This window comes from Habropoda laboriosa, unplaced genomic scaffold (genome assembly GCF_001263275.1).
Source record: "Habropoda laboriosa isolate 0110345459 unplaced genomic scaffold, ASM126327v1 scaffold18, whole genome shotgun sequence".
In the NCBI taxonomy this organism is placed as follows: domain Eukaryota; kingdom Metazoa; phylum Arthropoda; class Insecta; order Hymenoptera; family Apidae; genus Habropoda; species Habropoda laboriosa.
The window spans coordinates 1301479-1323716 of record NW_017100152.1 but is presented as its reverse complement, the minus strand read 5'-3'; the positions used below and the strand labels follow the sequence as shown (position 1 = coordinate 1323716).

Below are 22238 nucleotides of genomic sequence, written 5' to 3'. Positions count from 1 at the left end.
ATTGTTCAATTTAAAATTCAAAATTTGTTGATTTTAATTTCAAAATTTTATTTGCAAAATTTTTGATCATAGCATTTTACAAACATGCTTGCTTTTAAGTCCAAGTGTAAAAAGCATTGTTTCCATTTCTTAAATAATCATCAAAGCGTAATAAACGCAGGTAAGTACTACTAAAAATATTATCCCCATGTTATATGTACTGTAGCTGTTTGAATTGCAGTCGCAAAAATGTATTTAGAAATGAAAGCAATAAGAATACTTTCGGTTTATAGACCTCAAATGCATTCTACATGCACGGTACTATGAACTCGGCAAAACGACTGAAAAGCGAGAAAAAAGATGATGGCGCGGAATGCACGAGCATGCGCCGCGAAATTTAAAATCTCTTTACGGTGGCTATAAACTGATAACCTGTTTAACCAGTTCGGTAATGGTAGACGCGGTACGTTTTGCTTCACAAAATTATTTCTACTCCGTTTTTCCTACCGATTATTTTTACTCGACATAACTTTCCTATCTCATCGCATTACGCGATAAATTCCATGAAAACTAATTTAGCATATCTTCTATTGAAATACGCAGTATTCATTTCCAAAAATTATCAAGTATTTTTGCTTAGTGAAACGGCGGTTTAGGTTCACCCAAGAAACCAGACAAAGACGTAACGTATCTTTTCGAAATAATACGATGATAATAAGCGTTTTCCTGAGTGAAGCACGAATTCATTACTCGTTTTCTTCGTTTAATCACAGATAAGTTTAATTTGAATTTTAATTATCGGTTGTCGGCATAAAGGTTTGTTTCATGTTCGAAACGCAACTTGCGGTTATATTGCTGTCAACATTGTTACGAACTATACCTGAGACAGATACAAAAACACGTATGGATTGTTCACCTATCGAATAGAAGTAGGTCTTAGGGTGGAATTGTGTTTACCTCTTCATCCCTGATGACAATCAGCAAACACACTTCAATCACAGACGAGGTACACAATAGACCTATCACCAAATACATTTATTGGCACGTCATGGGGGTTTTAGGGCCCCCTTACCATTTTTGTGTCGTTTCCAACGTTACCGATTCAGCATGGAATAAGATTACCACATTAATAGTGGTTGGAATTAGAACTAAATGTAAATATGAAATTACATTCTCGACACTATTTTCTCTCAATTTTCGAAGTTTTCCTGTCGAATTTCGGGATCTATCCGGACTTAGAGAGTTTTAAAGAGTGGTTGATTAACACTACTTATCGATTTTGAGAATGTATGGATGTTTGAGAAGTGGTTGATATACACTACTTATAATTCCGAAAAAATTCGACCGCCTGAGAAATGATTGCTAACACTACTGACTATAAGAAATTTTAGAATTTAGGAGTTGGAGCAAATAGTGTAAGTCAACAATTTGTCAGACTCTCGAATTTTTCAAAATTTAAGTAATGTAAATCAACCATTTCTCAGATTTTGAATCAGCAAATAATGTAAGTCGAAGCTATTTTCGCGTAAGTTTCTAAGTTATTCGCTCAAATTTTGGGATTTTTACGGTTTCTATGCGTTCCTAACGTTATCCGGATTTAATTTATTAAATTGTGTAATGGGATATTGTTTAAAGAATGGGTGTTTTGCAAAAGGAAGTGGATATAGTGCGTAAGGGAGAAATAAATAGACTGTAAAATGCTATAAAACAATACTGGTATATTGTAACCTTTTGTAAAATACATTTTGTACAGTTATTTTACAATAAATAATTGATTTTTTGATTAAGATTTGATTCAAGTTTTGTTCTTGATTGCTATGGTGGTCTGAAAGTCCTATCTGTAATTCACACAAAAGTGCATAAATTGTTCAATTTTCAATAAAAGTTATGAACAATTTCTAAGTAATTTACTACGTGCAATTATTAATTCAATATGAAACTAATAAATTAAGCTGGTTTATTAAGTTAAATCATGCAATTAATTTATTTAATACTTCTTATAATTATAAACTACTATCTAAATCGTTATTTAACAAGAAACACTAATTATTCTATAATTAAAGTACTTGAAAATGAATCAGAAACATTATTTTACTATCTGCATTATTACTACTGTTAAAGCAATTACAAATTTATTATAAGTAAAATTTTATACTGCTTACTACATGCAATTATGTTCTAATTTATAATAACTATTATTAAAAGCGAAAAATTTAAAGAATTTTTATTTTAAAAATCAACTAATAGGATAGATACATGTACTTCATTTCTGACGATGCTCTCGATGATAATCTCGATCCTTACTCCTATCGTAAATTGGCTGATTATCAGGGAATACGTAAGAATAAGTGCGACAGCCTTATTATATTACTATTGGTTGATTAATAGCCGAACGTCACAACTCCTACATCTCTCACTTCTAGACCCTCAAGCCCGTCTGGAGCCTCAAATTTGATTTCTCAGACAATATCTTTATATGCGAATTTAACAAAAGTCGATCTCTTACATCTGTCGACTTTACCATCTTTAATGGTTGGATTGTATATAATTCCTAAACTCACCGCTTTATTATCGTAGAGGGCATAACAAAATCTCTGATTTTTTACACGATCGGTATTTCAGAACGTGAATCATAAAGTTCCATAAGATGATAGGTCTATCCTGTACCTCTTATTTGTGCTTCAATGTAGAATTGTCGCATGCCAAACTACCTTTGCGTACGTAATGTACTGGCGCAAATCTGTATTCAGAGATGAAATTCTCGAAAATACGTGTTTGAGTTTCACGGAAATGCGACACAGTGCGCTTTGATTTTTTCTTGACTTGAATTTTGTCTCGTGACTAATACAATTTCTTCGTCGATACTTCCGGCAAAACGAGACTATCGCAGATAGCGTCACTGGAATGTCAGTCAAGCCTCCATAAATTAAGAATGGTGGTTTAATAGCTCCCTTGTAGGAGTGCCAATATGAAAACACTTAAAAATTAATATTTATTCATATTTCATTATGCCATGTTTAACAACTCAAAATTATGGAAAAATAAAAAAATTCTTCCAATAAATTAAAAAAGGCATGAAAAAGTGTAAGGATTCGAATAGTATTGAAGGTTGATTTTAAAATTAAAGTGCCTCCCGTGTGTTTTACTCTTTGGGTAATATACAAATATTTATTGAAAATTAACGTATACTTAATATCTCTAAATAAAAACATAAAACCAATATTTTTGTATCTTTACTTATTATAAGTAAAAGATATTGTACTATGTATTATAAATTTCGTAAAACCTGTCATAGGAGCACTAATTAAACTACATATTCTGTTGAACGAAATGAAATTACTGCACGCAAAATTATGCCGATGATTATGAAAATGGTATAAGTCCCAATTTTCTCTTCGACGTTAGCGTATTTGTATAATGATCGCGATGCATTCTCAGTCGGTAACGACGCGACACGTGACTCGAGCCGCGTGCACAAGTATCGATCGAGGGGAACAGGCGCCAAAGGTTACACGAATGTAGATGGAGGTGCTTTTCTTGCACGCGGTCGAACATCGTTGCGGTGACGAGTACGTCATATCTTCGCGTTTCGTGCAAACCAGAGAATGTATGTAACCGACGAGCGAGGCTGTCTTCCGCCGGGTTCTCGTGAACACTTCACCCACCAGACAATAGTTTACCGTATCGACCTATTCTCCCTCTCTGTGTCCGTGCGCGCTTCACCCTCCGTGCCTCGTCCCCATCTACCTCCTTGTGCCACCCCGCTCCAGCCAACCGCGAACTTGCTCTTCTGGCCTTCCCTTCGTGCCTTTCCGCAGATCCAACTTGTTTCTGTGTGCCGTGAACTCTGAAGCTTCCGAGTCCACTTAGGAACAGCTGTGAACAATCCGCGAGAACTCGCGATACTTTTCCCAACTTCTTCTCCACGTGTTCAGAATTTCTCTTTAACTTAAGATCCTGTCGTTATGTAATCATATTTTCTCCTTCGGTTATAGGTTAATATAGCCTCGTTTCCATTGAAAACTACACAGTGTATCGTAAGTTCGGAACACATTACCTAGGATTACCAACAGGAGAAGCATAAATGAAATAATTCCAGTTTGTAACGGAAGTCTGGCAAACTTTAGAATATTACTAATTTATACATCAAAAGATTCAACTTATTAGCAGTGAAAGAAAATCTATACCCATGTAAGAATTAATCATAGATAAGCATACTTCACTTCCTATCGCCACAATGGAAGTTAGATTCAGTTTGCTCAAGTTCAACCGCCGCTCGTACACCTCGCCGGTTCGCGGTTTCCGAAGGTCGAGATTTGTTCCAAAGTTTGTATGAATGAAACTTATCCTAATATCTCCGTGAACGGGCGTGCGGCTTTCTTCGGTCAGTTCTGACCGGCAATAGCGTCGGCCAAAAGTACAGAAAGTCCTCACGGGAGCAGAGAAAGAGAGAGAGAGAGAGAAGGGGTAGAGGGAGGAGAGAGAGAGAGAGAGAGAGAGAGAGAGAGAGAGAGAGAGAGAGAGAGCACGTGCAGAGGCGAGGGTCCGACGTGTTTCAGCTTCGTCCGGAGATCGTTTCAGCCAGGGTCAGTGGAACGTGCTTGTGTACGAACTGTCCGCAACTGTCATTCACCTCGTGACTCGCCACTCGTTCAGATATTTCCGTATGGTTTTTGCGGGGAAGAAATTATCACGGGAACCGGGAAAAAATCGAACCGCCACGTCGGATGAGTTTTCGCGGTCTGGGGCACTCTTTTTCGTTTATTACGTGCAGCGGAGTATGAAAAGATGAATATTGGGAAAAATGTGTCTGTTTATTCAACATGAAACTCTGCCCGGTCGAAATTCTATTTACTTGATTTTTTTAAAAGATTCATCAGGATTCATTGGAGGCGTATTCAAGAAGGTAAAAGAAGCAGCACGCTCTGGTGTATCATTCGCAATTCGCATTGAAAACTTTCAAGCATTCTATCGTACACACATGCACACTACTAACACAGAAACTTCAGAACGCTTTTACGCTATTAAGTCGCGTAACGACGTAGCCAGCATTTACTTTCCAAATGCGTCGCATTCGACGCGAACAAATCGTGCAAAAAGAAAAAAAGAAGAAAAAAAGAGGAAAGCTTCCTCCCAATATGTGTACAGGTATATATGTATGTACCCCTGTTCACGGCTATTTGAGGCTCTAATTACAGGTGTGTATCGCTCATTGAGCTTCACGGGTGAAAAGCTGGCCTCGTTAGCGAAGTAAGAGGCAAAGTTGTCTGATGGAGTCGCGTGTCCCTCGTTCGACGACGCATCAGCTGTCACTAAAGGTGACTTTTCACCGTCTCCGGGATATAAAAGGCGGCCATACTGACCCCGAATCGCGGGTTATCGAATCGTGCCTTCACCAACAGATAGGCATCGAGATGCCGTGCGTACTGACATACAGTGTGTCGCTCTCGTGACAGCGAGCGAAGCGTGCTTCCATGTTCGCGATTTTCTCGACTGACAGCCGCGACCTTCAAACGTTTATCGGCCGAAAACTTCATTTGGTGATTTCTCTCAGTTATATACACAGTGGTCCTTCGTTTTTGGAAAGGGAATCTCGATGAATTGTGGTAGAGAACAAGTGGGATCAATGGATAATAATACGAGACGAAGAGGATGGAATTGAGCAGCATACTCCTTTCAGGTATGCTCGAAGTATAAAGTTGAATAAATAGAGCAGATATTCCGAGGATGTTTAAGAAGTGAATAGAAGAGATTCTGGTAGCGGTTTTAAGGCAACGTTTCGCTTCGCTTGATGATTTTATTACCATGGATGGAGAAAGGTGGCACAAACTACCGAATTGCGTAGCTTCTGTTCGAGAGATGTCTGAAACATATTCTTATTCCAGTTGAACATAATTGTTTAATATTCATATACGATTTCGAACTCGAAGAAGGTACAGATTAAAAACTAGAAATTAGGAAATTTACATGTAAATCGAGAGTTAAGTATAAACTTCATGTACGTCTTCGTGCGTACAGCTTAACAATCTTGCGATTAGGGCTACGATCTACTTCGAGTCTCGAGGTAAATTCGTGTCAGCCATTGATAACAGTAATAAATAGCTGGAGCGTAAAATTTTAGAAAGTGCTCTCCGCGGCGCATAACTTCCGGCCCCGTGAACTAATCTTCTCCGTTTTCTGGTGGTTCGGCGTGGCGGTGAGGTAGGTCAGCATAGTTCCCCCCGGTGATGCCGCCTTTCTATTCGAGCGACTCGCCGGGGAACAAGGAAGCATAACGAGGCGGCAGCCGTCGCAATAACAGACGCGGCTATATTCACGGAAAGATGGAAAAATGAACGCTCGTTGCTTAAAAACGTAAATGAAGTTAAGTTCTGGCTGGGTGCGCGCAGCAGTTCTCAGTATGTATCCTCTAAAATCTATCCTCTATTGCAGAAGATTCTTTCTTCCGTCTAGGAACATGCTTAATCTTCGATCAACACGATTAATGAGATTAATAAAACATTTAGTTTTGTTATTGACAAGGTTAGGCACGTAAAATAAAACGTGACACCGTTCTTAAAGAGTTTAAAGAAACAATCTCTATAGTAGAAAAAGCCTGGAACAATTTAAACAGTCGAATACAGAAATTAGATGGTTCAACGAAAAACAACAGTAAACTCGTTGAAGAATCTAAATTTATAAAATGGACGCCAGAAGGAAGGCCATCTTATGTTAGATGCAATCTGGCCGAACGTGGCGTTTGAAGGTTAGCAGGCCTCCTGGCGTCGCATCGCCGCCTAATAGAATGACTGGTCGTCTGACCACCATAACCTCGCCAACTCGTCGACCCCCGCTATACGTTCCTGGGATAAACGCAACGAGTAAGAGATGAGGCGGAGGTGTAAGCGGTGGAGAAAGGTGCAGGTGGAGGAAGTAGAGGTGGAGGTGGAGGAAAGAGGGTGGGCAGGGTCGAGGGTGAACCCCTTATTGATTTTTAGGGTGACACTGTCAACCGGCGAGTGTTGAGTCCCCCGCGACGGGAAGGACTTTGAAACGACGTTGAAGCGAGAAAAAATGTCGTGGCCGCTGCGCCATTGCACGCGCGAAAAGCCATCCCTCCACGTGAACTTTCTCTTCTCAATGATCGCGAGGATTTCGTGCACGGTCGAGCCGAATCCTCGGAACACGAATAACCACGAACCACGATTTTATTTGATTTTTGTCTTTTTTGTGTTCATCGTGTAAAAGTGGCGAGTGCGGCGGCGGCAGCGGCAGCGGCGGCGGCGGTGACAGAAAAGAGTAACTGTGGCGAGGCGCAGTCCCGTTGCGGTCGGGGGTTCAGCTCTCGGCGCAGGGCCGTACGCATCCGTGGGCGACTCTCCACGTGGAACAGCTGCCTCCTCGCGTCGTCTTGCAAGTTTTACCAACGTCTCGGCCAGTTGAATCGTGTTGCTTACGTTAGTTCTCGCGAACTTTCGCTGCGCTGCTCAGCAAATCAATTCTGTTCCACTTTTTCTCCTCTCTATGTGTAGTAACAAATCAAGTGGCTACAGTCCTAGTATACTCGTTTCTTTTTTTTTTTTTTTCATCTAATTTTTCCCCGAGAGCCACGCCATCACCGCGAGTCCGCAAAGTCGTCCATGAATGAGCAGCGAGTGACGCGTGTGTTTTCCGTAATTGCCTTTCGTGCTTGATCGTTCCTCGATATCCTCGCCTGGTGACGTGCGTTCTTTGTGTGCCATGCTTTCTGCTTTTCTGCCACTGTGTATGCCGTACGCAGAAAGTAACTTTCCAGTGTTCGAGGTGAAGTTTCGCGTTTCAGAAGGATTTTAAAGAACACGAAGGATCCTGGTGTTTCTCTACATTCTACAGTCATGTCAGTTTCTATTTTTTAATAGCGGGAGGGAGGGAGAGAGAGAGCGAGTGAGCGAGAAAGGGTGGGAGGGAGGGAGAGAGAGGGGGGAGAGAAAGAGAGATAGGGTGAGAGTGAGAGAGAGAGAGAGAGAGAGAGAAAGAAAGAATATTCGATTGAAAATCGAAGGGAGGAGGAATAACTGAGCGGGAGAAGTGGTGGTGACGCGTGTCGTCGTACTGTCGTGTGCCGCTGGCTGTGTGCGATTGTTTCTCGCCTGGGTTGTCGCACGGTGACATCGCTCTTTACGAACGAACCTGAAACTGACCGGCGTCTCGTGTTGTTTACAAATCAACGCTATTACGTTGCTGCACGTCGTGTACGCACACATAGACAGAGAGGAGAATTACTGTTCGCATGCAACAGGCGACACCGCGTTGCCAAAGTTTCCTCTTGATTAATCGATCGGAAATTAGAGGCAGGTCCTAGTGTGATAACTCTCGCTAAGAGATTCAAATGAATCGCGCGCCATATACGACACGAATACGGCGAAGAGTGGAGAAGGAACGCATACAGGAGTGCGACGCATTGGCGTAGGATGCGGCGGGGACACATCTAGGGAAAAATCGCTGAAAAAGTTTCGGGTGCACGCGCAAAGGAAATATCAGTCTCGTAATTACACGAAGCTAACGCTACGTGGCTTAGAATCGATACGAAGCGGATTATATCGACTGTGGTTCAACGGAGAATCGAGAGAAAGTAAGAAGAGGGATTTTTCGAGCGTCGAGGCAAGTCACGGGACAAACGACGCGAGAAAGACGAACGTTGGGCTGCTACGTGTGCCTTCATGGGGTGTGTTTTCAGTGTGTTCGGGTGGGGTGTCAGCCAGTGTTTGCCGCGGCGTCGGCTGATTCAGCCAGTTTACTAAAAATGGCAGCGTCGTTCGGTTTTCACCTATGGAATAACAATTACTGGTTGAGACCAAGGAAGAAATCTAGTTGACATCCGGGCGCGGGTAGCCAGGAGGGACAGAGGAGTAGCGAACACGTGGTCTGTGAGGGAGCAGCTAGCCTCGTTTACTACTAGCTGCGTGTGTCGACTAGCTACACCCCTGGCGCACGTGCGTACGTGTATTTCCTCGAGTCGTCGCGTACGGTGCACGTGTTAGTGACAAATACGCGAGTGAAAGTGGACTAGTGACTTTTTCGTGGCGTGACCAGGCTTCTCGCGAGCTTTCTGTATTTTCGTCCGCGAAAACTGTCTCTTGACAGATGAAACCTGACGTTTCGTAGCGTCAATGACGACATCGTCACACAATCCAGTATTTACGATGTAGTTTCGAGTATAAAATAGATAGAGTGTCCGTACAGGAAAACGAAGAAACGTTTCACCGTTGAATTCGTAGGATTATAACACGATTCAATCGATATGAATTAACATGTGCCACAAAAGAGCACGGTAAATAGGAACTTTGAGAGTGCTGTGGCGCCACCTGCGCGTACGTCCCTGGCGAGAGTCGTCTGTTGACTCTGGTGGTGTTTATTCGCGCTTGCTTGCCTCTTCTCTCTCTCTTGCACCGGGTCATTTGTGTTTGGACGATCGTGGATATTTTTTGCAATGTGATGGCAAAATGAATGAAGATTAGCGTGATGTCGGACCTGTGCACGCGCCTATCAGCGGGTGCGCGCCTGGATCTCGACTGGAAAGCTGCCGGAACGTCTTGAGACACGTCGAAAACCAGCGTGAAAATGCCGGCAACGCGACCGCACAGGTGCCCATTGTTATCGATAGCATTCACGTTTTTCCATGAGACGCTCAACTGGCAGACTGCGAGTACGGACTCTTGAAAAGTATCGCGAATCGTGTTTCGTCCGTTTTAAGTGCCCAAACGTCGTTGGGGACTCGCGAGACGCGTTCCAACTGCGTTAGAGGTTAGGTTACCGGCACATAACCTTCAACCGTCTGTGAGCGAAACTCAAGTTGCTATATACGGTTCCGTGGCCTCGTTTGATAGTGAGATAAAGTGCATCGAAGAAGATTGACGTTATTTTTTTTTTTGGTTTGTTCGCGACGTGCTGATTACTACTCAGTGGGTGATGGGTGCAATGGAATGAGCTGGGTGACCATAGGACAATGAAGGCCAATGGGACAAACAATGGTGATTTTCCTTTGTCTCTTAGTTCATGTAGAGCTTCTTGGATAGGTTATATTGTGTGCTGTCTTACATAGTATGTCCTTAGTACCAGCATCATTATATCAGCATTGTTTACATTGTGTTTATGTACTGTTTCCATGAGCGTAGCTATACAACGAAGCTTATAAAGTGTTGCCATATGAAATGCATGTAGAATATAGATAGAATAACAAGGTGAAGCACCTGTATTGCATATTAATAAGCTTGAAAGTTAAAAGTAACCTTAGAATCTTTACGTACTATGAAATACTTGAAGCACAACAAAGATTCTACTCTTATTGAAGCTTGTAACTTAGAAAGCAATAAATAGGACATCAATATATAGCATCAAATAACGGTAGATAACAGGTTTCTCCAATCTGTTACAGTAAATATTAGTCTAGTGTTGTTGAAACATTAGTTTCTACGTATAATGGAAGTGAGTTTGTATGTATGTTGAATCGAGAGAATGATAGTATTGATTATAGTAATTGTAAGCTGTGTAATGTGTTATGGGAATGTGAATTACATTAGGAGTAGTGTCAGAGGGAAAATATAAAAGAAATTGAATGCTTAATCAAATGCATTTATGAAAAGCTTTCGTTCGGACTCTTATAGTATCGATACTTTTATTTTCTGTAACTGTTACATTCACTAGTACAAACAATATGTGTCCTGTGACACATATACATCACACGAGACTAGCTTTTATCAATGTATTTTATGTTATGCAGTAGCAACTAGTTAAAAATGGACTAAACCAGAGTATAAGTAATAACAAAGAAATTTCTTCATTCCAGGCTGTAGCCGCCTAAACACGCCATTGGCAGCCACCACCACACTGGAGGATCCGGGAACGCCAGCCTCTTGGAAGGGCCCGCCGCCCGGCTCGGAGGCATCGCCCTTTACACCGAACTCCGTCAGCCAGGGTGGAGGCCCTGGTTCTGGTCCCTACAATAGTACAGGTGGTCCACCCAGTAATGCGACCTTCCAGGGCCCCAGCCCGTTCCCTGGTGGCGCTGGTAGCCCAGCGGGCGCCCCGCCTTATCAAGGGCCTCCCCCTGGTTCCGCGACACCCCAGTATACTGCTTCGCCGGCGCCTAGTGGGTCCTCGACACCCGGTCCTGGACCACCGCCGAATTCTTCCGGTTTCCCTCCTCCACCGAATAATTCCGGGCCCCCGTACAATGGGCCTGGACCCAGTCCATTCGGTTCGCCATCTGGCGGCCCACCTCAGTTCGTCGGCCGACCCGGATCCTCGGGACCACCGTTTGTTCCTCCTGGAGCAGGGAATCCTCATTTTCCCTCGCATGGCCAACCGTTTGGCGGGCCTCAGTACGGGATGCCACCTGGAAGCCCATTTGGCCCTGGTCACCCGATGACAGGACCCATCGGACCTGGACATCCAGCGATGATGGGACCTGGTGGACCTGTCGACAGGATGGACCAAGGGTGAGTTTTGGAACATCTTTGTTTCCGACGCGTTGCTTAATAATTAAACGGTTACAATTTTTTTAGAGAGCCGCGATACAAGGAAGAAATTATAAGCTTAAATTAAATCAGACAATTTTTGCTATTAAAATGTACATTTATTAACTATGCATGAGTAAATTTTTATTCAAAAATGTTAACAATTGTAAGAGGTGGGAAGGTTTTGTGTGGTAAAAGAGGTTCATTATTTCTCGAGATATCGATCTGAAATTTGTATGATATATTCTTGAAACTTGAAGCTATTCAAATATTTCAAAATCTCCTGCTAAATGTAAGCTTGTAATAAGCGTACGATTATCTGTTTTACTTGTTAAGCAACGCGTTGAACGAACTTAGTATAAATAAGTAGTCCTACCGTATATCGACGCATGCTGATCGATCGTTTATTCAATAAATTCCTTAACTGGAAGCCAGGTTCCTGTGAAAGAACATGTTGCACGCAGTAATCGACGTTAAAATGCAAATGGATTAATCCATATTCCGTTATTGCTCGTACATGATATCACCGTCGGGCTTTCGTCGCTTCCAGTTTGAAAAGTCGTCACCATTAGCGTGTAAAACATAAGAGCACAACGTGTTATACGTTGTCGGGCCGCTAACATTCCTAGATAACGCGGTCCACAGGTAGCCACTGTTATTTATCACTCGTCTCCTGGTTAGTCCGCATTCTTGCTGATAATGCCGTTTCAACAGGGCTGCGTTCTTGCCCTTTAGAAACGGATCTCGATCGTTGGACGCTTCTGCTCTGGTCGGACAACTAATTCTCGAAATCGGTTACATACGGAGCGAGCTTGTTCGAACGCTTTCGATACGATAAAAGCTACAGATGTTTCGGTATGGGCATAGGGGTCGTTGGATGTCGTGTATCAGCGGGAAAGTTATAAATAGCAACAAAAGTAGCGACTATTTTTAAACGATAGTCTCTCTGGATAGTCAGGTTTTTGCTCGAGACGAAATAAATTTATGTTTCATCTCCAAGGAACATATTAACATTCACTGGCCAATCAACATATATATTTTTTTTAATAAACCACATCTTCGAAAGTTTTGTTCACATTTTTTTTCATTATTCTTTTTTGTTATCTAAGACGAGATGAATTTGTTAGTCTTCCTAAAATCTCGTAGATTCGTAGTCTTACAACAAATCAAGATGTAAGCTGACTCTTTTTTTCACTCTCCTCTTGGTTGCCAAACTTTTTCTTAATCGGTGCCAGCCACTATGAAAACATATTGTTGTTAAGTAGCCTTTTTGCAAACAGAGCAAGCTGGATTGCCTGTGCAGACGAAACCTGTAATGAACGGCGCCAGCAGCGGGTAGCTCTCGGTGCTAAACTTGGCAGCCGTGTCAGTGATTCACTATCTGTGATCTAGATTATCGATACGCTCGAAAAATATCGCGCTATCGATGCTGCTCTCGAAAGACTTCGTCGTTCTAATGTCTCGTATCGCATATGTGTACGATAATTTATACACAAGACTGACTGCGCCATATAGAACCGCGTAAACCAGTTTTTCGAATAGTTTCTTATTAACAGACGTCTCTAAAAACGTGACTCGTTTCCTTGCTAAATATCTGCTGAGGGCGCTTGGCACACATTATTCAAATTTCCGTGCATCGATAACTGTGAAACTGGAGTCTCCGATTGGAAGAAAGGAAAAAAAAAAGATGAAAAGATGTTGAAAGAACTCGTAATTCGCGTAATAAGTTTTCACGACAAGATCCGGAATTATCGAGGGTGATTTTCAGGCGCGCGTTCCACACGCGAACCATCAACTTTATATGCGTGGGCACGCATGAATTCCTCACGCGTGCAGTTACGCGCTCTGCTCGAGTTTACAAGTACCTTAAATCTCTGTAAACTGTTGAGCCTGATCGTGTAAATTGGAGAGAAAGCTGACGCGTTGCTAATGGCAGATTTGCTTCATTGTTTATTGCAACTTTGAACCGAGCAAAATTTACACACTTCTATTTTTACCATGACCATAGAGGTTTGACGTCAAGGCGATCGATCGAATCATCTCGTGTTATTACTTCTTTTTTTTTTTTCCGAGTACAATTGACAGGTGAATCAGGTGGTTCTTACAAAGTAAGGGAGAACCAGTTGGTAATTGATACCGCGTGAAATTTATCACCGTGTCTGTACATGTATGTATAATCACGAGGAGACACACACGCTCTGTTGTATCGTTCGAGGTTTCATTTAGGACACACGTGAACCGCATAAACAACCGGTCTCCGCTTTAACGAGGATTTATAAAACGGCAATGATAAGATCGTGCAGGACGCGCGCGACTCTCCTAATATGAATTTTAATTTCTGTCAAGCTTTAATTAACCCTCGCTAGCCCTATAATTTTCTCGACGTTGAATAATTGTCTACCTGTCGCAACTTAGTTCGCACTTCTTCCCCCCACTCCCACCGGGGGAGAAACGCGCTCCGCAGTGAAGAAATTGCAGCAAGATAAATTTGTAAGAATGAAGTGGACTTTTGCACTCTGTTCGTTCTTCTTACTTTTCTGTTTTGTATTTTCGCCCTCTTTTATTCTCTATCGTGTTGTAACTAGCGAGGTGTATTGTCGGTGGGTAGAATAAAATAATGGTGTTACACTCTTAGCAGGGATTGTACCGGCAGGGAGGTGACGCCATACTTTTGTAGGAGGTAGTACGCGACCCACCTCCCCTTTTCTCCCTAAACCCTCCTAGCCACCCCGTGTTACGGAGGGTGGGTGAACCAACGAGTGGCGAGAGTGTGGGGGCAGGGCGGGGGTGGGGTGGCACGAAGGTTCTCATATTTTCCGTATTTTCATTTTTCACGACACACAGATACCCATCTGAAAATTATTCCTCGTTCTTTCCTAATTCACGTATTTTCATTTCTCTTCGATCGATCCGGGTGACGTTTGAATTATGTTTTATTTTATTAGAACATCAAGTTTTTCATATAATTCACTTTTGGTTTTTCGTGACCGCTAGAATAACCCATTTGTTGGTATCGTTGGATCTTGCTTAAGATTGAGAACTTTTGCCATTTGAAAATTCGAAATGTTTGAAAAATTTTTAAAAATGGCCACGATGGTTACTGTAATTTTTTTCCATGATGGCGGAAAAGTTCGTTGAGAACCGCTCGAACGCTCGCAGTGCCCCCTCCTGCTCTTCCTTGCTCTCCAAGGGTTTGGGTTGGGGGAGCAAGAGGGACAGGGTGCTAGGGGGTGCGCGGTGTGAGGAAGGGTGAACGAGGGATGGGAGGGCTAGAGGGAGTGTAGGTAGAAAAGCGAGGATGGGGTGGCGATCCGTCGGTCTGGGCCCAAAGCAGAGCTCTCCGCTCGTGCGTCTGCCACCACCGTTTACACTTTCGCGTGTAAAAGGGGATCTTGGAACGTCGGGATCTCCGGCGTGCGTTTCGTTACCGTTTGTCTCAGATCGTGGTCGAGCCGCGGTTCCACGCTGTTACTCCCACGGAACGTTTGAGAAAACGAGCAGGAGAAATACGTATCGCTTTATAGCGGTCGCCTGGCCACAAGGAGGGTTTGTTTATACCGCGTTCTAGCCACGGAGGCACGGTAATTGATCGGTACCCCGTGGAACACTTCGCGTTTCCGCTTTTCGTTGGCCATTTATGGACGTTCCATTCAGTATCGGTTAATTCACGCTTTCTTTCATGCGTTCTCTCTTGATGCAACTGTAATTAGGCATATCAAAACAACTGTGATAATGGCTGTTTATTCCTTTACGAGTTAGACTCTGTTTTATTTCATTTCTTCCAATTCTAGCGTAACATCCTGTAACTTTATTTAATAATGGCCGTGACAGTACTTCTCTACGTTCAAAAATAGTAGTAATTGAGAGAGAAGGAATAGAAATTTGTTTCATCAAAGTTGGAAAGTTCTTTTCACTGTACGTTTTATACGTATTTTATAACAAGTATTTCTTATATGGTATACATTGTATCCTATATTTCGCTGAGCGTCTTCCGGATACGGTGAATAGTTAAGGGGCCAAGGAATTGCGCGTGTAACGTTTATCGATGGAATAGTTTGCAATTGTAATGAGGAAAAGAATGATCGCGGCAGAGGCGTGGAAATGAATAAAGAACGTGGCAATTATCGCGTTCGAAACGCGCAGACCGTAACTTGCGTAGAAATTGTGTTCTATTTATAACGATAGTTTCGCATCGAACTTCGCCAGGGAGTCGCCGCCCTGAAAAGTATTATTATTAATTAATCGTTAATTAATTTGTTACACAACTGTTCCGCGGTATTTCGTATTGTTCTTTTTGAGGAAAGGGGGAAATATAATTAATATGGAAGAGCAAACACAAGACGACGCCGCGCGTTGTAAAATGCATTCCACTCGTTAGAGGGGTCTCGCTAGGGGAAAATTCATTGGACACTCTAAAAACCGCTATAGAAAACTGTTCCACCGATAGAAAGATGATTCGTTTCAACCCTTATACTCTGAAATGTCATGTTCGTCCAAGGGATCAAGGGATTAATAAAGCAACGAAACATTCGTAGGACAGGAAATGATGTGTCACTCTGGTCGAAGGTCCATATTCTTCTCGTGCATTATTAGCCGCGATGGCGGTGCACCGAGGAAAGAGATAGTATTGATTTTTACCGATATTTAGCCGTGGAATTATCCCCCCTCTCTCTCTCTCTCTCTACGTCTCTTTTTCTTTCTCTCTTCAGCCAGCTCTTTCTCTCCTTACAGCCGTCTGCCTCCTTTTGCTGCCTCGTTCCTCCCCTTCACCGTTTCTTCCCCTCCTTTCATATAGCTGCTTCACCCTTGTCCCCCTCAGGGCCACCCTCCGCAGGCTGCGGCACCCTTCGCGAATCTTCGAGGAAACTAGGTGCCGGGAACAGAAAATCTGAATACCTATGACCCGGAAGAACGTTTCTATGTTAAGTACATGTTGAGTAACGATGAAAAAATCAGGCCTCGTACCATCCCCTAAATTCCAATAGTTGTACAGCAACAGTTAATGAGTATTTGGTGTGTTGTTAACGAAGGGTGGAGCAGCAGCTTGGCGATCCTAATTAGAATAGATGTCGAGGGTGTGCCCTGATTGTGTATCCCTGTGTTTCTTATAATTGGCGGATGATGGACAGGTCAGGATGACAAGGTAGTAGTTGCTCTAGCCTTGCTGATGTATGGGTATCTCTAAACACATTCGTGGCCTGAGGATTTAGCTTACGTTCTATGGTTGGTTTTATCGTTGAAACGTGAATGAAAAGTGTAGAAAATAGAGAAATAATGAATTTTCATATGAATGTTTCATTTCTTTTACTAATCTATCGTTCATACAGATGATATCTTTTGTTATCTGTCCCATCAAAAAATATAAAAAATGTAGTACTGTGTCAGTGGTCTTGAAACTCGTAAGTTAGACCTTTGATCATTGGTTCACACCTGAAAGGATCCTTATTTTGTCGAAAGTTCAGTGGAATCAGTCTTTCAATCCATCTCTGGTCCACTTCCAGTTCGTCATTAGCCAACTATTACCAATAAAAGGGTCGTTTAGAAACTCGAACGACCCCCAACTTTATACCCAAGGTACACGCTATCTGAAAGTGGATTCGCTTACCTGGTCAACAACAGCTTGGCCAAGTTTCACAGGGGGGGTTATCGACTCACCGTATTCTTCTCGGGTTTCAACGCTAGCCAGGAAGCAAACCTCGTCCTTTTTTCTCTACTCCTGGCGACCTCTGTCCGGTCTAGCACGGAGTCCCACGTCGCGACGCCGCGCCGGTCCTCGGGTATAGCAGCGAGCAAGAGGACTCTCTAATCGACGCGGGATAGTTCTCAGAGAATTTCTCGGGTTGTAGCTACGGGAATGGGAACCTCTAATTTATAAGGCCAAGATGAACGAACCGTTGGGTGGCGGTAGAGAACAGAGATAGAGAAAGAGTGGTTCTTACTAAAATTCAAAAGTTCCTCGACGAAGTTTACGATGCCGTCTAGCCGGCGCGTCGCTGAGGTTCTCTGTCTCATCGTCGTCTCCCTCCTCTGTTGCTCTCTGCCCCGTATCCTTCCTAGATCGACTCCTCTGCGACGTTTTCCAGTGCCCACGTAACCAGTGAATGCTTATTTTAGAATCTGGTCAATTTTGCTTTCTTCCATTTTTTCGATGGAAATGAGCAAAAGTTGTTCAAAATAGCTGATGGTACTGTAATAAGGAACATTTTCATAAGCACAATTTTGGAAGACCAAAATGTGGCAAAAAAAAAAAAAAACTTTCTGGAAAAAAGAGGAAAAAGAATTTTCTGATCACGTCAGATTTGTTATTTGACACCTGGTGTCGCATCTGCAAAGCTTATTTTATTGTCTGTATGCTAACGTAAAGGGTATTCCACATTTTTTGGTAATTGTTTTTCATAACAGAAAAAGGTAGGCTGCGATGTTACCTGAACACAGGCCAAAACATATTGGGTGTCATAAACTGTTTTATTTCTCGGAGGGTGTGCAGAGTGCCTTGACGAGTTTTAATCCGGATAAGAAACGATTGGCACCCCGCAGACCGCGTGTAACGGTACACCGGCGTTAAACGTTGAGTATGGTCAGCGACCCACGGAGCTATCTACCCGATGTTGCTAAACAGTCGTTGCATTAGAATGCGTTTCGTCTGCGATTCTTTATTCATCGACCGTGTAGCGTAACCACGATGCGTTACTATGCTTCTATGGGGGACTTTCCAACATATTTACGAGGAAAAATTTTGCGTACACTTCTTTACTCGTTCTATATTCTCAAAAATATTATTCAAGTTAAAAATTCAATTTTTCAAAAATACCAACTTAACCCTTCAAACGTGTAATATCGGTGAGCTACGATTTTAATTACTCTCTGGATCAGGTAGCAAGATCAAATTTCAGAGTGTCGTGGATTTTTCCCGGAAACACGACAATTTATCACGATATTTACGATCTCCATCGAGTGGACTCTAACGTGATTATCAGTTTGGAACCACGGCTCGATATTCAGGGTAGTCAGCAAGTAGTAGCCCTTCCATTGCGAGGGAGGCCCACTGGAAATCGACTGGCCGCGGTCATGCGTGAATAATATATCGAGATTCACGTCTCGTTGTATTAAGCTGTAATTCTAAAGCAGCGCTCGACTGTATGAATATTTAGCGTGGACATTTATTTTCTCCAGGACGCCCACAACGATCCTAAACGACGCTTTTTCCATCCTGTTCGCCGATTAAATTTATCGTCGTCGTTATCAGCTTCACGATCCCGAGGAATTTCGTTCAATAAATAGGCCCACGAACCATAACTGTCCAAATCAAAGATCGGAAACACGATTTGAGTGTTTTGGATCTTTCGTACCGCTACACCTAATCCATGCCTTTCAATTGGTTTAGCAGCAAAAGATTGGAATTTGTATATTTCCTATTTCGAATAGCATGACATTTTTCTATGTTAAACACGTGTAGTAAACGGTAAAACTTAAATGAGGATGAAAGGTACAGGAGGAAGTATATGGAAACAATTAGCCACAGTGGGCAGCACACGTTCGCAATTGTGCATCTGCATCGGTCCTCAAATGTTCATGCCCCTTACGTGCCACCGGGGGAATGAGTCACTCTCAATTCTTGGCACAATCGCACATCTGGTCATAGACGGATTGTCCTCGTTCCTGGGGCTCACGGATGCCGCCGTGGCCAGGCCTCTGCTTCCGACTGGAATAAACGTGTCGACCACCAGCGTCTACCGCCAAAAGGAAAACGTTCGTGCGCGCGAAACACACGTTTCGAGGAATAATAACGGGGCCAATGTTACATGATCCGTGGCTTTTCACCCTGGATAAATATTAAATATTGTTCTTGTCAGATAGCGTAATATTTAGGGAACAATGTTTGACAAACATCTAATTTACTTAATGCGCGTGTAGCGAAATACATCGGAAGAATTGGTATATTTTTGTGTTTAATGTGATTCTTGTGGAGGAAATTTTCTAGTATGTTCAAGTGACTGATGAGTTCGCGTTTGTTCTAATTGCGAGGGAAGGGTGTTCTAGAGGATAGCTGACGCAGGTGGGGTAAATGGTCATGGCGAACGCTATGGTCAGCTTTCTAATGAGTGTGCCCAGACAAAGTGTCTTTCGAATCAAGTTAACAAATGTGATAATTGCGTGCAATTTTTGTGTAAGATCTGATATGTACCATAAATCATCATAGGATAACAGAATTTATCCTATGAGTTGTATGTCCTAAAAGAGAAGAGATCTTGAGGAACATTTCCGAGTGAAAAAACAAATTGATGGTAATTAATTTATTCCGGGAAATTCGAATAGAAAGATAATCATATTTATGAAATAATCAGCGAAAATAAAATTCTACAACAGTTAGAAGGATCGATTTGCTGATGGATAACACCATTCAAACTATTCTTCGTTTATCCTACATTTCAATTTAAGTCTCTAGTTTGAGCACTGAACAGGGAACTTTACAAATGAATCGAACTCGCTGAGAAGCCGCAGTGAAACAATTAATAGGAGCCTGGGGAGGAAAGAAAAGAGACTTCCTGCGACGTCCAGGGGGATCGAATTCCTCGGGAAATCATTATTTCGTCCGGGTTTGCGCGTTTCCCGGCCGCGTTTTCCATTTCTTCGGCAATTTCCGGCTCTTTCACCGCGGCCCGCGAGCTACTCGATCTCTTCTCGTCGCAAGCGGCCGTGTTCCCCTTTCCTCGAGCCTCGACGAATACGACGTGAGCCATTAGCGCAGGTCACGGCGTTATTAAAGACAATGAAGCAAACTTTATACGAGCGGGGGTACGGGGCCAATTACTTGGCAATTAGTCGAGCGAGCAACAAGTGAGCATCGCCACGGATCTCTCTCTCTCTCTCTCTCCCCCTTTATCTCTTCCTTCCTTCCTTCGTCTTCTGTTCGGTCCACCTTCCCGTTTGTGTCCCTTCCTACATAATGCTGGATAGTGATGGGACTAAGAGATCTGTTTCGATACCATTGATACCTTTAGGTTCGAAATTTATGCTCGTATGTATCAATTCCTTGTAAAAGATAGTAAAAGATAAGTCCAAATAGAATTTTAACTTCGTAAAAATTTAGAAATATTTCATAAATAAAAAAAATTCTGTTTTAAAGGATTTCGATGAATTTGAAAAATTAATATTTCGCGTTGATTAAAAACTTTCGAATCTGAATAAACGATAAAAATATCGACTTCCAATTAGAAGGGGTTGGTAGAAGCTGGCTAGGGTGATTGAAGCTACACGCTAACCTTCGTCCACTTTATTCAACTCTGAGAGCAGCCCCAACTATATAGATAGAGTCGAGGTACAACCCTACTAACAATAAGCGAGTGCGAGAAATGAGCCGCTGCTGGGAATGCGCCACCCTTACATTATAGGCTTCGGGTGGCTCTATCATCGACTGCACGTCCCGATTCACAAATATTCATTCACCAATTTCACTATTAAAATGCCTCTTATCAATGAATTTTTCGAATTTTACAGTGGAGGACACTGGTCAGAACGACTAATTCATTACAACGATATACATATATGTAGCAATTTTTATGTATTTTTCATGGTACATTTATCGATATAAAGCTAGGTGAAAATAGTTTTATGTGTACGGATGAACGCATACAACTTACGTATGCGATTGTGAAAGAAACTGTGACAGGAAAATAAATGATTTGCGTACGACAATCTGTTGTACGATGCCTGTTACGTAGTACGCTCATTTAATTCGTCGATTCTTCGGTATGCTTGAGAATTTTCTATGGATTGTGGTACATTGGGAGACTTGTGAAAGAAGCTCTGTCGATTGTCCATCGAGGAAACTGATCTTGTCCGTTCCACAGGCGCGGATTTCACTTGGGACTCATTAACACGTTCGTAATTGGATGTACCGTTGTAATTGCGAATCACATGAACGCAATCTGGATTCTAGTCTTCTGCCAAACTTTTAAAAATATTTACTGACCCGTTATAACTAGAATTTTAATAACTAGAATTTTAGTTTCTCCACCGATATCTAACCTACGTCGATTTTCTATTTTCCCTGTTTTTTTGTCAACAAAGTCTGCGTAACTGATATGGAGTTACCAGTTCGAGCAAACGAGTCTACATGATATTAAAATATTAATAATGCAATGTATTTATTAACACGATTTCTCTTCAACGTAGATAAATTCCCACCGTTGCAATTTACCGCGTTGCGTCATAGGGAACGTCCATTTTTACGTGTTTATACTATGAACGGTCGAATAATCCAGACGAATGCAATTTTAAACAAACAGCTCCCCCTCATTATTTATGACCACTAGACGGCTACATTAAAAATAATGATGTTGCACCACACTCGGCCCCGGCAGAATCAATGAAGCAATTAAATTGATAAGTTTGCCTCGTTATATTTTCATTCTTTTGTCGCAGCAATCAAACTGTAAAATTATGTTCCCGGGACACGCGCGTACACGTACGCGTAATTTCTCGTTTGCTCGCTCGTTGGTTTTTCTGTATGCTTGATTTTTGTCCCAAGAACTTAGAATTTTAATTAGAATTGTTACGCGGTCGCGTTCAACCCCTGTGCAACCCTCGATTTTCACGGGGCTAGGTTGAAAAACTCGTAGCTCTAATTACATAGGCTCCTTTAATTTTCGGATTTCACGTTTCTCCCCCGCGGATAAATTCTCGGCGTTCACGATTTTTCACTCCGACAGTCGCATTATGTACACCCATTGAGCATTCAGGTAGACATAAAAGGCAGACGAAAGGCGTGCAACGCGCGTACAC

The 22238-nt window shown here is 42.4% G+C and overlaps 1 protein-coding gene across 1 annotated transcript in view; it reads left to right on the top strand.

Moving 5' to 3' along the window:
- The first annotated feature begins 9943 nt into the window (after positions 1–9943).
- The window catches only part of LOC108575414 (LIM domain-binding protein 2-like), a 106646-nt gene continuing 94351 nt past the window's right edge, over positions 9944–22238 (top strand). The window contains exons 1-2 of the mRNA XM_017938198.1: positions 9944–9968; positions 10784–11435. Of these exons, the coding sequence (XP_017793687.1) occupies positions 9944–9968; positions 10784–11435 (677 nt within the window). The remainder of the gene's footprint in view (positions 9969–10783; positions 11436–22238) is intronic.